The 14026-nt window shown below is 47.1% G+C and overlaps 1 protein-coding gene across 1 annotated transcript in view; it reads left to right on the top strand.

Annotated features, from left to right (window-relative positions):
- Positions 1 to 14026, top strand: part of PNO1 (partner of NOB1 homolog) — a 269091-nt gene that overhangs the window by 139379 nt on the left and 115686 nt on the right. Inside the window, exon 4 of the mRNA XM_069608144.1 lies at positions 9900 to 9960. Within this exon, the coding sequence (XP_069464245.1) occupies positions 9900 to 9960 (61 nt within the window). The remainder of the gene's footprint in view (positions 1 to 9899; positions 9961 to 14026) is intronic.

Here is a 14026-nt window from a genome sequence, read left to right as displayed (position 1 = left end):
CTCGGAAGGCCGCTGGCCTCGGCCCGGGCCTAGTAGGCCGCTGGCCTCGGCCCTTACAAGTAGGGAGAGTGGGGGGTGGTACATACTCTTCACTCTTGATATATAGTTACATTTTATATATTCCTACACTTAGCAGCCCGCTGCCTTAAGGTGCGTATGGAGGGTACCCCTTTTCAATTCTGCCCCAAGTGCAATCGCAAATACCCTTGGGTCGACAGGCACGCCACGTGCAATCTCTGCTTGCCGAGGGATCACCCCGAAGCGAACTGCAGAGCGTGTAGTAGGTTTAAACCTAAGACACTTAAGGACCGTTCGACAAAGCGTTGGGCCCACCACGCCAGGCAGGAGGCCATGGCAGCGGAGGGCGCCTTCAGCGATGGCAGCGACGCCGTACTTTCGGACGGCGAGGGCATTACGGCGTCGAAAGACAGCCGGCGAGCGCAGGTCCCTGACCTTGGAAGGTCGTTCCGGCAGGGCGGCTATGGGGAAGACCCCCGGCGACGCAAGCGCTACACACCTAACACACACTAAACACACTAAGACCAACCGGACCTCGACGACGTCGACTTCCCGGAAAGAGGCACAAAAAGAACGGTCCGACTCGGTGTCCTCTGGGCGCTCTCGATCGAGATCACCTCACGACGCAAGGCAATCATCCACTCTTGCCAAGAGTGCCTCGCTACACATATTAACGGAAGTTCGATCGTCGGGAGACGAAGACGACTTCCACCCCCAGGCCGCGCTCCAAGATACCGAGACCGCGGTTAACACCAGTGAGGCCCCACGAAAGCACACAGATACCTCTCCAGACCCTCGGCGCCAGGCGTCGAAAGTCTCTGGGGCCTCCAAGGGACAGGGAAAACATTTTTCCACGCACGGGGAGGGGGGGAAACAGCGGAAGGCACAGCCCTCCACTCCTGTAAAGCCATCCTCTCACCCTAGGCAGACAAGCAAACACAAGTCTACCCTTGAAAAGTCCCATAAATCTTCACCTACTAAAGTAATACCCTGTTCCAGGGAATGGTCCAGTGAAGACATAGACAGGGTTATGTCTAGGATGTCTTCCTTGGCTGATTTTTATGATAAGAACCCAGAACATTTTCTTTCATATAACCCTCAAGGGGCCACACCCTCAGGCTCCTCCGATCCTATCCCGCTAAGTAAAAAGCCCCGGTTCGAAAGACCTGAACCCTTCGAGGTTCAGCCTTACTCCACTCCATATTCTACTCCACTCCCCAGTTACCAGGGACAAGTTTTCCCTGAAGAGGACCAGGAGTTTGAAATTATGGAAGAACAAACCGGGACAGATTACTACGCTGAGGATGAGGACCTGGAGGAGGGAGAAAATGAGCAGGAAATTTACAGAGTAGATTCCCCAGTACAAAGCGAAGCCCCAGTTACCGACTCTCCAGTCGATAACCAGCCCCTCCTTAACGAGGTTCTCGCTCGAGCAGCGGAACATTTCCACATCGACACCCACGGTGTACAGGAGGAAAGGGACTTCGCGGAGGAGTTTGTAGGAGAAAGGAGACCGGTCGCTCAGACCATCCCTATCCTCAAATCCATCCAACGAAGAATAGATCCTTCCCTGGTGAATCCTAACCTCACCAGAGCTGTCAACCCCAGAATTGAAAAGATTTTCCGGGCAGCCCAGTCTGACCCTCTGTATATAAGGGGACATCTTAAACCAGATTCCCTAGTGGTTACCAACACTAGAAAAAGGGCTGGCACGCCCTTATCTTCATCAGAAGCTCCTCCCGACAAGGAGAGCAAAAAACTTTACGGGTTTGGCAGGAAGGTAGCCTCAACGTCCGCCTACCAAGCAAGGATTGCGAATTCCACCACCCTGTTGGTTAGTTACAATTGCCATCATTGGGAAGAAGTCGCGGCGCTCATTGCCTCTGCTCCAGAACCGTTAAAGGGCCAGCTGGCTCGGATCTCGGCAGAGGGGAGAGCCGTGTCTGGTTGCATTTTAAAAGCAACTTTCGACGCCGCTGACAACGCAGGGAGATTGATAGCAGAAGGTACTGTTATCAAGAGACATGCGTGGTTACGGCAGTCGGGATTCAAGACAGAAACCCAGGCTTCTTTAATAGACAAGCCAGTGGAACCCGACCTATTGTTTGGGAAAGCGGTCGAAGACGCACTTAAAAATGCCAAAGATGAATATGAGACTCTCAAATCCCTTGGCCAGCTTACCAACAAACCCCCTAACCAGAGGGGGAACAGTAATTTTCGTCGCCCACGCGGCCAAAATTCACAAAGAGGCAACTATGCCCAGGGACAGGGTACACAATGGAATAACAACCAGCAGTCTACCCAGAGTTACGGCAGGGGTAACAAGAGAGGTCGTGGAAGAGGCAGAGGCAGCCCCAACAAGGGAGGTGGCACGCCTCCACCAAAACAGTGACGCTCAGTTCAGGGTCCCTTGTCACGCAACCCCAGTAGGGGGACGCATTTCCACCTTCACCCAGGCTTGGGAAGGGATCACCTCAGACAGATGGGTGCTGTCAACAGTATCCGCGGGATATTGTATAGAACTACTGCAGCGTCCCCGGAACCATCCTCCACGACAAAGAGTGCACTCCCTAGAGCATCAAAGGATCCTTCTCGAGGAGATCGCCATTCTGCTAGAAAAGGACGCGATAGAACTCGTCCCAGGACACCAGGTAAACAAGGGTATCTATTCAACTTACTTCCTTGTGCCAAAGAAAGATTTGACAATGCGCCCAGTATTGGACTTACGGCCTGCCAACAAGTATGTCAAGCCCCAAAAATTCCGTATGACCACGCTACAAGAGGTAATCCCCCTCCTAAAAAAGGGGGATTACATGGCAACCTTGGATATGAAAGATGCTTATTTTCATATTTCCATGCTCCCAGCGCACAGAAAGTACTTGCGCTTCAAGGTCGACAGTCGCCACTACCAATTCAAGGTACTGCCCTTCGGGATAGCTTCAGCACCAAGGGTATTCACCAAGGTACTGGCGGTGGCGGCTGCACACCTACGCAGGGAGGCAATCCCGGTGTACCCTTATCTGGACGACTGGCTCATAACGGGGGAAACCCCAGGAATTTGCAGGTCAAACATTCAGAGGACTATCGACCTCCTCCACGAATTAGGCTTCTCTATCAACGAGAAAAAGTCAAGTCTGGTGCCAAGCACCTCAAAACAGTTTCTAGGAGCTATCCTAGATACTCAGAAAGGATTGACCTTCCCTTCGGAAGAGAGAATTCGGAATATACTTCTGCAAATTCCGCATTATCAGTCAGGTCAACAGATAACAGTACGCAAAGCTATGCGGTTACTGGGCAGGATGGCGTCATGCATTTACCTGGTCCCCCACGTGCGTCTGCGCATGCGTCCCATGCAGGAATGGTTGGCGAAACAGTGGTCTCAGGCAAGTGGTCATTGGGACGATCTAGTGGTCGTTTCGCCAACACTCGTACAGAGCCTACACTGGTGGACAAGAGAGAATCTCGCAAAGGGGAAACCCTTTTACGATCCCGAAGTACAAGCCGTGGTGACTACAGATGCATGCCTGACTGGGTGGGGAGCTCACCATCTCCACCACACAGCTCAGGGTCTCTGGTCTCACTCAGTAGCCAAGAACCACATCAATCTGCTAGAGCTTCTGGCAGTATTCCGAGCGCTAAAGACGTTCGAGCCCCATCTACTAAACTTGTCGGTGCAGATCAGGACGGACAGCACGACAGCCAAGTTCTATCTGAACAAGCAAGGGGGTACTCGTTCGCCAAATCTGTCCAAGCTTGCCCAGAAAATATGGATATGGGCACTCAGACGGAACATCTTCCTGTCATCACAACATGTTCCAGGGGAGCTCAATTCCCTAGCGGATGCTCTAAGCAGAGACTCCCTCCCAGAAGAACACGAATGGGTCCTTCACAGAGACGTAGTAGAAGATCTCTTCTCTCAGTGGGGTTTCCCCACTATAGACCTATTCGCCACAAGCAAAAACAAACGATGCCCAGGATTTGCATCCAGGTTCCCCCAGCCGGACTCCCAAGGGAATGCCCTGTGGATGAACTGGTCAGGGATGTTTGCGTACGCTTTTCCACCAACTCCTCTCATCAGGAAGGTGGTGTACAAGATGAACAAGGAATCGATGACGCTCATCCTAGTTGCTCCCATGTGGGCGAGACAACCATGGTTTCCACACCTACGCAGGATGGCGGTGTGCGAGCCCATCAGACTCCCAGCCTGGTACAACCTACTGTCCCAGCAACAGGGTCAAACAGTGCATCAGGAACCCAACTCTATGAACCTAGCAGCATGGCTCCTGAAGTCATAGAGTTTGGACATCTCAAATTACCACAGAGGTGTATGGACATTCTAAAGGAGTCCAGGAAACCAAATACAAGGCACTGTTACTTTGATAAGTGGAAAAGATTCGTTATCTGGTGCCAGAATAAACAAATCAACCCGGTTGATTGCACTCCTTCCAACGTTGTGACATACATGCTCCACCTGCTGGATGCAGGGTTGGTTTTTAACTCGCTGAAAGTACACCTGGCAGCCCTCTCGGCTTACACCACATCCCATAACAAGGTCTCGTGGTGGAAAGTACCAGTGGTTAAAGCCTTCATGGAAGGAGTAAAGAGACTTCACCCTCCTATTTCGAACCCACCGCCAGGATGGGACCTCAACGTGGTGCTAGCTAAGCTCATGGGACCCCCATTCGAACCCATGCATAAAAGTAGTCTCAAACACCTGACTTATAAAACGGCCTTCTTAGTAGCCATTACCTCCATAAGAAGGGTCAGTGAAATTCAGGCTCTGTCAGTGCAGGATCCTTTCTTTACTATCCACAAGGACAAACTGGTTTTACGCACACACCCTAGGTTCTCACCTAAATTCATATCCAAGTTCCATGTAAACCAGTCCATCGAGCTTCCGGCTTTCTTCCAAAACCCGCAAAGCTCGGCTGAGGTGAAACTACACACCCTAGATGTGCGTAGGGCAGTCCTATACTATGTAAATAAAACCAGACCGCTAAGGAAAACAGATCAACTGTTTGTCTCCGTAGCTACAGGCAGAGAGGGGGATCGCGTCTCTAAGGGCGCTATCTCGAAGTGGATTATCAACTGTATACAGCTGTGTTACTCTCTTTCTGAAAAGACTCTGCCTTTTACGCCAAGGGCCCACTCTACTAGAGGCATTGGTGCCACTCTGGCTTTCATTGCAAATGTTCCCCTCGACACCATTTGCAAAGCAGCTACTTGGAGCTCTATTCACACTTTTACTCAGCATTACTGCATTGACACTCATTCCAAGACAGATACACAAGTGGGACAAGCGGTTCTAAGACACCTGTTTGCTCATGACCCTTCTCACATCCCACCTCCTTCTTCTGGTACTGCTCGCTAATCTATGCACAGCATGTGATCTAAGCAGATTCCACAAGCCTCAGAAGGGATACATTACTCACCGTAATCGTATTTCTGATGCTTGTATCTGCTTAGATTCACATGCGACCCACCCTTCCTCCCCTCCGAGAGAAGGCGCATGATTACTTGTAGTCTTACCTTTCTGTCTATCTGCTTGGATTATCTGTACTCACGCTACTCCTCATGCTTCCTCATGTCAGAAAAAATACAATCTGAGGATCCTACACGCGTGAGGGATCTTGGGTACAGTGGACGTCACACTAGGGATAGTATTACTGGCACGCCTGTGTCGACGCCCATTTTCGACTTTCGAAAAACAAACTGTAATACTCCGCAGCTTCCACTAGATGTCGGCCTATGCACAGCATGTGAATCTAAGCAGATACAAGCATCAGAAATACGATTACGGTGAGTAATGTATCCCATATATATATATATATACGAGCAACCACGATTGAAGAAGTCCCCTATGAAAAGTATTGTTGATATTTCCTAATGTGTGTTTGGTAGTCTAAAATAGTATTTACAAACCTTGCTATATATATATATATATATATATATATGTGTGTGTATATATATGTGTGTATATATATATATATGTGTGTATATATATATATGTGTGTATATATATATATATGTGTGTGTATATATATATATATATGTGTGTGTATATATATATATGTGTGTGTATATATATATATATGTGTGTGTATATATATATATATGTGTATATATATATATATATGTGTATATATATATATATATAGATATATATATATAGATAGCAAGGTTTGTAAATACTATTTTAGACTACCAAACACACATTAGGAAATATCAACAATACTTTTCATAGGGGACTTCTTCAATCGTGGTTGCTCGTGCTTAAAATTGTTACAGAAAATAAGTTGTATGGTTTTAAATAGTAGTGGCGCACACCCGCATTTGTTAAAGTGAAATGAGTTTCTTTTATTTACAGTCAATCAAACAGTCTGTTGGAAGGAAAATTGGGGCTATTCAACACTATTAGCAGTGATTTTCTTTATAGCAACTCTTTTCAAGGCTCCTAATGTTTTAGCAGTCCAATCCCTAGCTAATCAAGAGTTCATCAAAGTCAGTGTAGGAAGGGAGGAAAAGTCTTATGCACCAGCAGAAAAGGCAAAGTTTAGCTACATAATAAAATACTTTAGTAGAGTAACGCAGTATAGAAGACCCTACACATGACTCCTTAAAAGAGCACAAGCCGTTAAGTCTGGGTTAGAGGTATGGGTGGACACCAAAAAAACCGTGTAATGCACTCCAGTCACACAGGAGCAACTATTCGGCTTGAGGTAAGTTCTATCTTGAGCCCACAGTACCTTAGGTTAGAAGAAGTAAACGTAGCTCAATTCTCTGTTAATCAGTGATGGAGCTGGTCTCCTGATTCCTCGGTCTGCTGACGAAAGGAAGGACTCTGAATGGGATGTCACAGCAGCAGTCGCGAGAAAGAACCCTCAGCCGTCTCCCATGTTGGCCTGTGGTTTTGGTGCCTTTATATCAGCTCCAACAGTGAACGGTTACCACCCGGTCGATCTTCGATTCTGCAGTCCCGCACTCTGGTGAGGGGACTTGGATGAGTGAGATTGGGCCCCTGGAGGTCAAACTGGAGCTCACCAAAGTTCTGAGAGGATTCATTCATGCAGAGACTTTGCACTGCAAATGGGTCGGAGGTCCCCTGTATTTGCAGTGTGCAGCCCTGAAAGTTCACAGTACCTTGGGTTGGGGTGGGTGGGGAGGAGAACAGGGGTGGGGGACTTGATCTGCATTTCGTATTGAGGCTGGGGTCCCACCAGCCAAAGAGAAGGAGTCCTCTTCGGAGCTCCTTTGTCGATGAGAAAACTGGGCCAAGAAATCAGTGGTCACTTCATGGTTACTGGAAGGATCTGCAGGCGTTTCTGGTCATCTTCAGCTTTGGATTTTCTGTTCCACTGGTCAATTTTCCTTCTGCCTCAGGAACCTCACCTTTTATTCAGTTTTCTCATTCACTGCTCTGCAAACTCCCCCTGCAGTTTACAGAAAAGGGTGAGTGGATGTCCAATCAGAACACCCAGCCCCCCAGTGGGAACTGGTTCCATTCAGGCACAGCAGCAGACAAAAAGACAGGGGAATGTCGAACTCCTCCACTGCATCCTTTCCACTTACAAACTGGAGACTAGGCGGGGGACACAAGGGTTCCCGTCAAAGGCAAAACTCCCACACAGACGCCCCCACCCTCTGCGTCCCTCTCACAGAATGTTTGAGGAAGGGCTAACAAAGGACAAACACAAAGGAAATGGTGAATGAAAGAAAGGAGAGACCATGTTGGAATATAGGTGACCCTTTTGTGCATTACTGAGACTGTGAATACAGTCTACAGTAGAAAATGGCACAAATGTTGGTAGAACACGTCCACTGCTACAAGCCATAACTTTGGGGTTGGCCCTCTGACCAAAAAGTCACGAGAGCAGGGGGATAATAGGCATCCCCTTAGCACTCCACATAAGGTAGTGTATACACAGTATCCCTCTTTCCTTAAGAACATTAGGTCTTCTGAAAATATAATAGGAGAACCCAATGGGTTCCCTGCAACACTGCACCTAGGGTGCTGTGGGCTTTAAAAGTGAAACACAGAAGCCTTTAAGAGATGGCGGAAAGCTTGACTGATATAAGGTAAAACAAAGTCCCCATGGATAGAGCAAGTAGGAATGAAGGAGAGGGGGAGGGGGCGGAATAACCCTTATTCAAGAGAACAAGAAAAAGGTCCAGAAGTCTAGCAAAAAGTGCTCGGTGTCTCAAATGGAGAGGGGACTAAGCATAAACCTGATAAATCTCCCTAACACTGGGGTTGAAAGGGTCTACCATACACATATACATGGGTTGTTGGGGTATTACCGATCTCTGGGGACTAAAGCAAATGTATTTGCACAAATGCTAATAAAATACTTTACAAAAAAAAATGTACAGATCTCTGGGGAGGGGAGGAGGTTGATGAAGCGGGGGTATTGTCACGGTTCATACTGTGTCTCTGCTTGGCTGTCGTCCCTCATCGCATGTTATCCTCCCATAGTGTACCACCCCAGGGGGACTATTGGGACTGTGGCGTAACCGCCTTGGTCAATTGTGAAGGGCTCTCCACTCTGAGAGAAGGGATTACATCCTTGAATTTGTCACAGTACCAAAAGGGAGGACTGGGACCAAGATGATGATGATGGGGCGAGGGGAAGTGGGGAGTGTTATAGAAAATCAATTGCTGATGTACTGTTATTTGTGTTATTAAATGTACATTGAATGTGATCAATTAAACCACATATCTACTACATAAAGCTTGGGGGATGGGGTGGGGGGGGAGAATGTAGGTAGGAGGCACCTATGAAACATTTAGAGGCACCAGTGGTATGCTAGTGCTGGACTGCATCAAGCAGGCGATCTACGTAGCTTACTCTCTTTAATATCTATTTGCGAGCTTTCTCAACAAAGATATAATTCAAAGGCAATTTGTATAGGCATTGTGGAATTTTTCCATAGGTTCATAGTGCTAACCAAACTTGCCATCGAATGAGGCCTGCTATGGAGTATACTTTCAGTATGAACTGAAGAAGAGTGTACACGTATTAGTTGTGTACCGAACTGTAGTCAGAAATGTTTACGGATTGACAGGCCACTGGGTTTATAGCAGTGTCTTGCAGGGAAGATGTGTTGGCTACCTGCGGACTTTATGCATGATATGATAGGTTATTTATATAGCGCCTATACACAATGTGTTTCAAAGCGCTTCCAGGCAAGGGAGGGAACAAGGGAAAATACAATGACATTCTTACAGGCCATGAACAGAGAGGATGTGAAATTAACTATCGTACTCGGCAAGAGCTAAGACATAGATAAGGAAGGGAGAGGGAAAGTGGGAAGGAAATGGAAACAGACAGGTGACTACCATAATAGGCCTGATGACATTTCTGGTAGAGCTGGAGAAAAACAAAAGGTGAGGGAGAGGGGTGCAGAAAGGGAGGGGAGGAACAAAACAAGTGACTATCGTACTAGGCCTGACAATGTTTCAGATAGTGCTGTAGGGAGGGTGGGGGGGGACAGTAAGGAGACGGAGGAGCGATAGACGAGGTTGCTATCGTACTAGGTCCAGGGACAATTCTGATAGAGTAAGTGCATAGAAGAAAGTAAGGGGAGGAGATGGGAAAAGGGAGAAAGGAAGAGGAGGAGAGAACAGAGAGTAGGTAGTCCAAGAGTGGAGAAGCAAGAGGGGAGAGCGAATACAACTGCAGACGTCGGTAGTAACACATAATGTTGCAAGCCAGGATACAAGATGAAGATGGGAACAGCATGATTCAGGGTCACCATGAGTACAAGATGCAAAGGAAGTCCAGCATGATAGTTGAGAAAGGGTAACGCACCGTGAATCGAAGTCCATAAAAGTAAAATCCAGCATGTATGCATAGCACCAACTGTAACCTTTTATATTTCAGGATGCACTAGCCCTTATTAGACTGGATGACCTCTTCCTCGAATCCTTTGAAATTACAGATGGTAAGTGATTAACCCTACTATGCTACTGAATTCCACATCTTGACTTTATTAGTTCATTTTGTCTTATTTTTTGATTAAATGTACTTGCATGATTCTCATTGATAAAATTGTGAAGCCGCAGAAAATTCTGCAAAACAGTGAGAGTGCGGTTTTCCTGGAAAGCTTTGGTACCAGCCATCTTTTTAAAATGATCTAGTCAGTTTTTTATTTTAACTGACGAAGGGACATCTCAGACCCATCAGTTATCTTGTGCAACATCAACCTAGCATAGCAGAGAGGAATCACTGATTTCTGTAATTTTATAGAAATATTTAAGAAAGCCAGAAGGATACTACTCGTGATTCATATACCAGTATGTCTAGATAACTAATTTGTATTTTGTTAATGCTCTACTCATGAAACACATGCGGGACAGCGTTTACTCTTATTTATAAAATTGACGGCCCCATCTTTCATTGTCACCTACCGTCAACCAGACCATTTGTTTCAGAAGTCCTAGTGCTGAGGTACTTTACTCTGGAGATGGTGATACACATTGCCTCCCTTCAACTATGTTCTCACAGATGCATGCACTGTCCCCTGTGCCATCATTCCTGACATGGGAATGTTGTGCATGCCATTGTGTGACAATTTGGTTGAGTAGAAGATTCATTCGAATGGATTGTGTCCTCCCACGTATTCCTCATCTTAGATATATCCTTACCTTCAGCTTTGCTGCTTCGGAAATGTTTTCTCTTTCCACTAGAGGGCACTCCACTAGAGGCGGCGGCGTCGTCGATGTCCCTCGGCGGCATCCGTCGAGTGTAGACGTCATCCGTAGTATAAATGCCTTGAGCGCGCCCGTTGGCCTCAGTTCCGTTTTTCCGTCAGCTTCGCTTCGGTTGTATAAAAACGGTGCTTCAGTTAATTGAATAATGTCGTCTTCCTCGAATCCATCAACTCCGAAAACGGGGTTTAAGAAGTGTCTAAAGTGTGGAAGGAAGATGTCGATAACCGACCCTCATCGTAACTGCCTCTGGTGTGTCGGGTCCGATGATCGGATCGACGACTGCGGTTCGTGCCAATCCATGACCCATAAGGCCTTGAAAGAAAGACGAGGTAAACTGGCGGTGGGGGAGGAATCCTCGAAGTTTTCTTCGAGGGGGAGTAAAGATTCGGCTGAATCTTCTGCGAAACGCCATAAAAAATCATGATCGAGGAGTAGATCAAGGAAGTCCTCTTCTTCTTCGTCTAAGAAGGCGAAAAAGAGTCATCGATCTCCCTCTTCCTCTTCTTCCTCAACTTCAGAGGAAGTTATTACTTGTCCAACTAAACACGACTCCCCTAAAAAGTGGGAAGCTTCTAGAGAGTCTATGATGAAGATTTTTGAGAACGCGGCACAGACCCCCTCAAATGTCTGAAGGTCATGCCTCTACTCACAAAAGTGACATAGGAAGGTCTAAAACTAGAAAGTCTGACAAAAAATTGTCGAGGGTGTCTTCTAGGGACTCGTCCCAGACACCTAAAAAGACAGACTCTAAGAAAAAGACTTTCGACGTTAAGTCATTAAAGACTTCGACAACATCTTCGAAGCCTCTGTCGAAGGCTATCGAGTATAAAGGGTCGACGACCCAACAGAAAAAAGGCACGTAGAGTGTTTTATCGACGACCTCAAAGACTTCTTTGATGGCGTCAAGTGTTTCGAAGATTCCTTCGACAACGTTGACTGCCTCGAAGATTCCTTCGACACCATTTATAGTGCCTTCGAAAAACATCGACGAATACCTCGACAACTTCAAAGGTAACGGCTACGACTCCGACGCCATCGACGTTTGTTGACGTCGACACCAAATATAGGGTTGAAACCTATTCCTGAGAAGGTATTTCACCCTGAAAACAGACTCCACACTATGTCTACTGTATATGGGGAAATGTCATCAGAAAATGAAGAATATGGACAAGATGAACCTGAGGTTACATCAGCAGGTGTAAAATATGGGACAAGAGAGGAGTTAATCGATCCTCAATCAAAAATGCAGAATTTGTACGAGTGTTTACAGTCTGCAAGTGAAATAGACACCTCTCCTGAATATGAATTTGAGAGACCAGATCCAGCAGAACATGCTGATCTGGGTTACAGAAAACTTATGAATAGAGTAACAGAGTTTATGGGATGGGGTAGTAATGCACCTGTATACCAGGATGATGATATGACAGATATTTTGTCAGGAGGACCTCAACCAGACCCCATACTTCCCTTTCATATTGCCCTGCAAAGGAGAGTAAATGCTGCTTGGGAAAGACAGGAATCTAGTCCAGCAGTGAATAAAAAATATGTGGCAAAATACAGACCTTGTAACTCTGACCCAGAGTACTTGAGCAAACATCCTTCTCCTGAGAGCTTGGTATTTCAGGCGGCCACATCGACAAAAAATGCTGCATACCCTACTATTCCCCCTGATGGGGATGACAAGAAAATAGATACTTGGTCGAAAAAGGTCTTTACATCAGGGAGCATGGCTCTAAAGTCTAACAATGTATCTTGTACATTGGCTAGATTTAATTATACTCTGTGGGACTGCATGTCAGCGGCAGCTCAACACATCCCGGAAGGAGAAGAACGTGATGGTTTCCTATCCATAATTATAATTAAGGATGGTAAGGAGGCTTCGGGAGAATGTCTTCAAGCAGGTTTGGACACTGCTTACAGTATCAGCAGGTCCATGGCGTCTAGCGCAGTGCTACGCAGATTTGCGTGGCTAAGGAAGTCGGGTTTCGCACCAGATGTTCAATCTAGACTCTAACGTGCCATTTGATGGCTCGAGGTTGTTTGGCAGCAAGGCGGATGAAAGTTTGGAGACGCTGCAGACCTCCAAGGCAGCGGCAAAGTCACTTAGTGCCGCTATACGACAACCTCAACAACGCCCCTACGCAGGCTCATCTTCCTGGAGGGGTCGCCCTTTCGTTTTTACTCCTCATTTGGGCGAGGAAGGGGACAGGCCAATCAAAGAGGGCAAAGAAAATTTCCTCAGGGGCGAGGAAGGGGTGCTAGATCTGCCCCAGCAGCAGCATCTGTCCCTTCAGCCGCTGCTGGAGCTGCCGCAAAACCACTCTGAGGTTTTAACTCACAAGACCCCAGTGGGAGGCAGGATCTCAAAAGCATCTGAAAGAATGGCGAGGCATTACTTCAGGTGCTTGGGCACTGGAAACAGTATCCCAAGGTTACTGCCTTCCCTTTCTGAAGAAACCTCAGAATCACCCACCGGAATACAACTCTACCAAAAATCCAGACCCGCTCCTGTTGCAGGAAGTTTTAACCCTGCTACAGAAAGGTGCGATAGAACATGTACCTGTAGCGGAGAGGAACAAGGGTTGGTATTTCCCATATTGAGAAATTTGAACAAGTTCCTCAGGAAGGACAAGTTCAAGATGGTCACTCTTTCTCAGATCCTTCAGGGTCCCCAACTTCAAGACTGGTTGGTATAATTGGACCTTCAGGATGCTTACTTTCATGTGCCAATCCATCTCGAGCACAGAAAGTACCTGAGGTTCGCGATTGGCAACTCTCACTATCAGTTACGAGTTCTGCCTTTCGCGTTGACCTCCGCCCCAAGAGTTTTCACCAAGTTGATGGCGGCAGTGGCAGCGAGTCTCAGAAGAGGGGGGATTCATGTCTACCCCTATTTGGACGATTGGATGATCAGGGCATCATCTATCCAAGACTTGCCACTTCCTTCACAAACTAGGGTTTTCTCTGAATTTATAAAAGTCAAACATGATCCCATCACAGAAGCTCCAGTTTATAGGAGCAGTCTTGGCTACTCGTTCGGGCAAAGCCTCGACTCCCGAAGAGAGAGCTCACCACATTCTGCAGATGGTGACAAAATTCCAGAATGCCCAGTATCTACCGGCCTTCGATTTTCTTCTCAGGTTGCTGGGCCTCATGGCATCCTGCATTTTTCTGGTGCCAGAGGGCAGATTGAGGAGGAGATCCCTTCAATGGGCCCTCAGGACTCGATGGTCCCAATTTTCAGGGGAAATGACAGATCTTTTACAAGTTCCAACCAGAGTAGCTCAGGACCTACAA

Source organism: Ambystoma mexicanum, chromosome 4q (assembly GCF_040938575.1).
Source record: "Ambystoma mexicanum isolate Mex_15411 chromosome 4q, UKY_AmexF1_1, whole genome shotgun sequence".
NCBI classification, from domain to species: domain Eukaryota; kingdom Metazoa; phylum Chordata; class Amphibia; order Caudata; family Ambystomatidae; genus Ambystoma; species Ambystoma mexicanum.
Note: the sequence above shows the minus strand (reverse complement) of the source record. Positions and strands in the feature narration are given on the sequence as shown.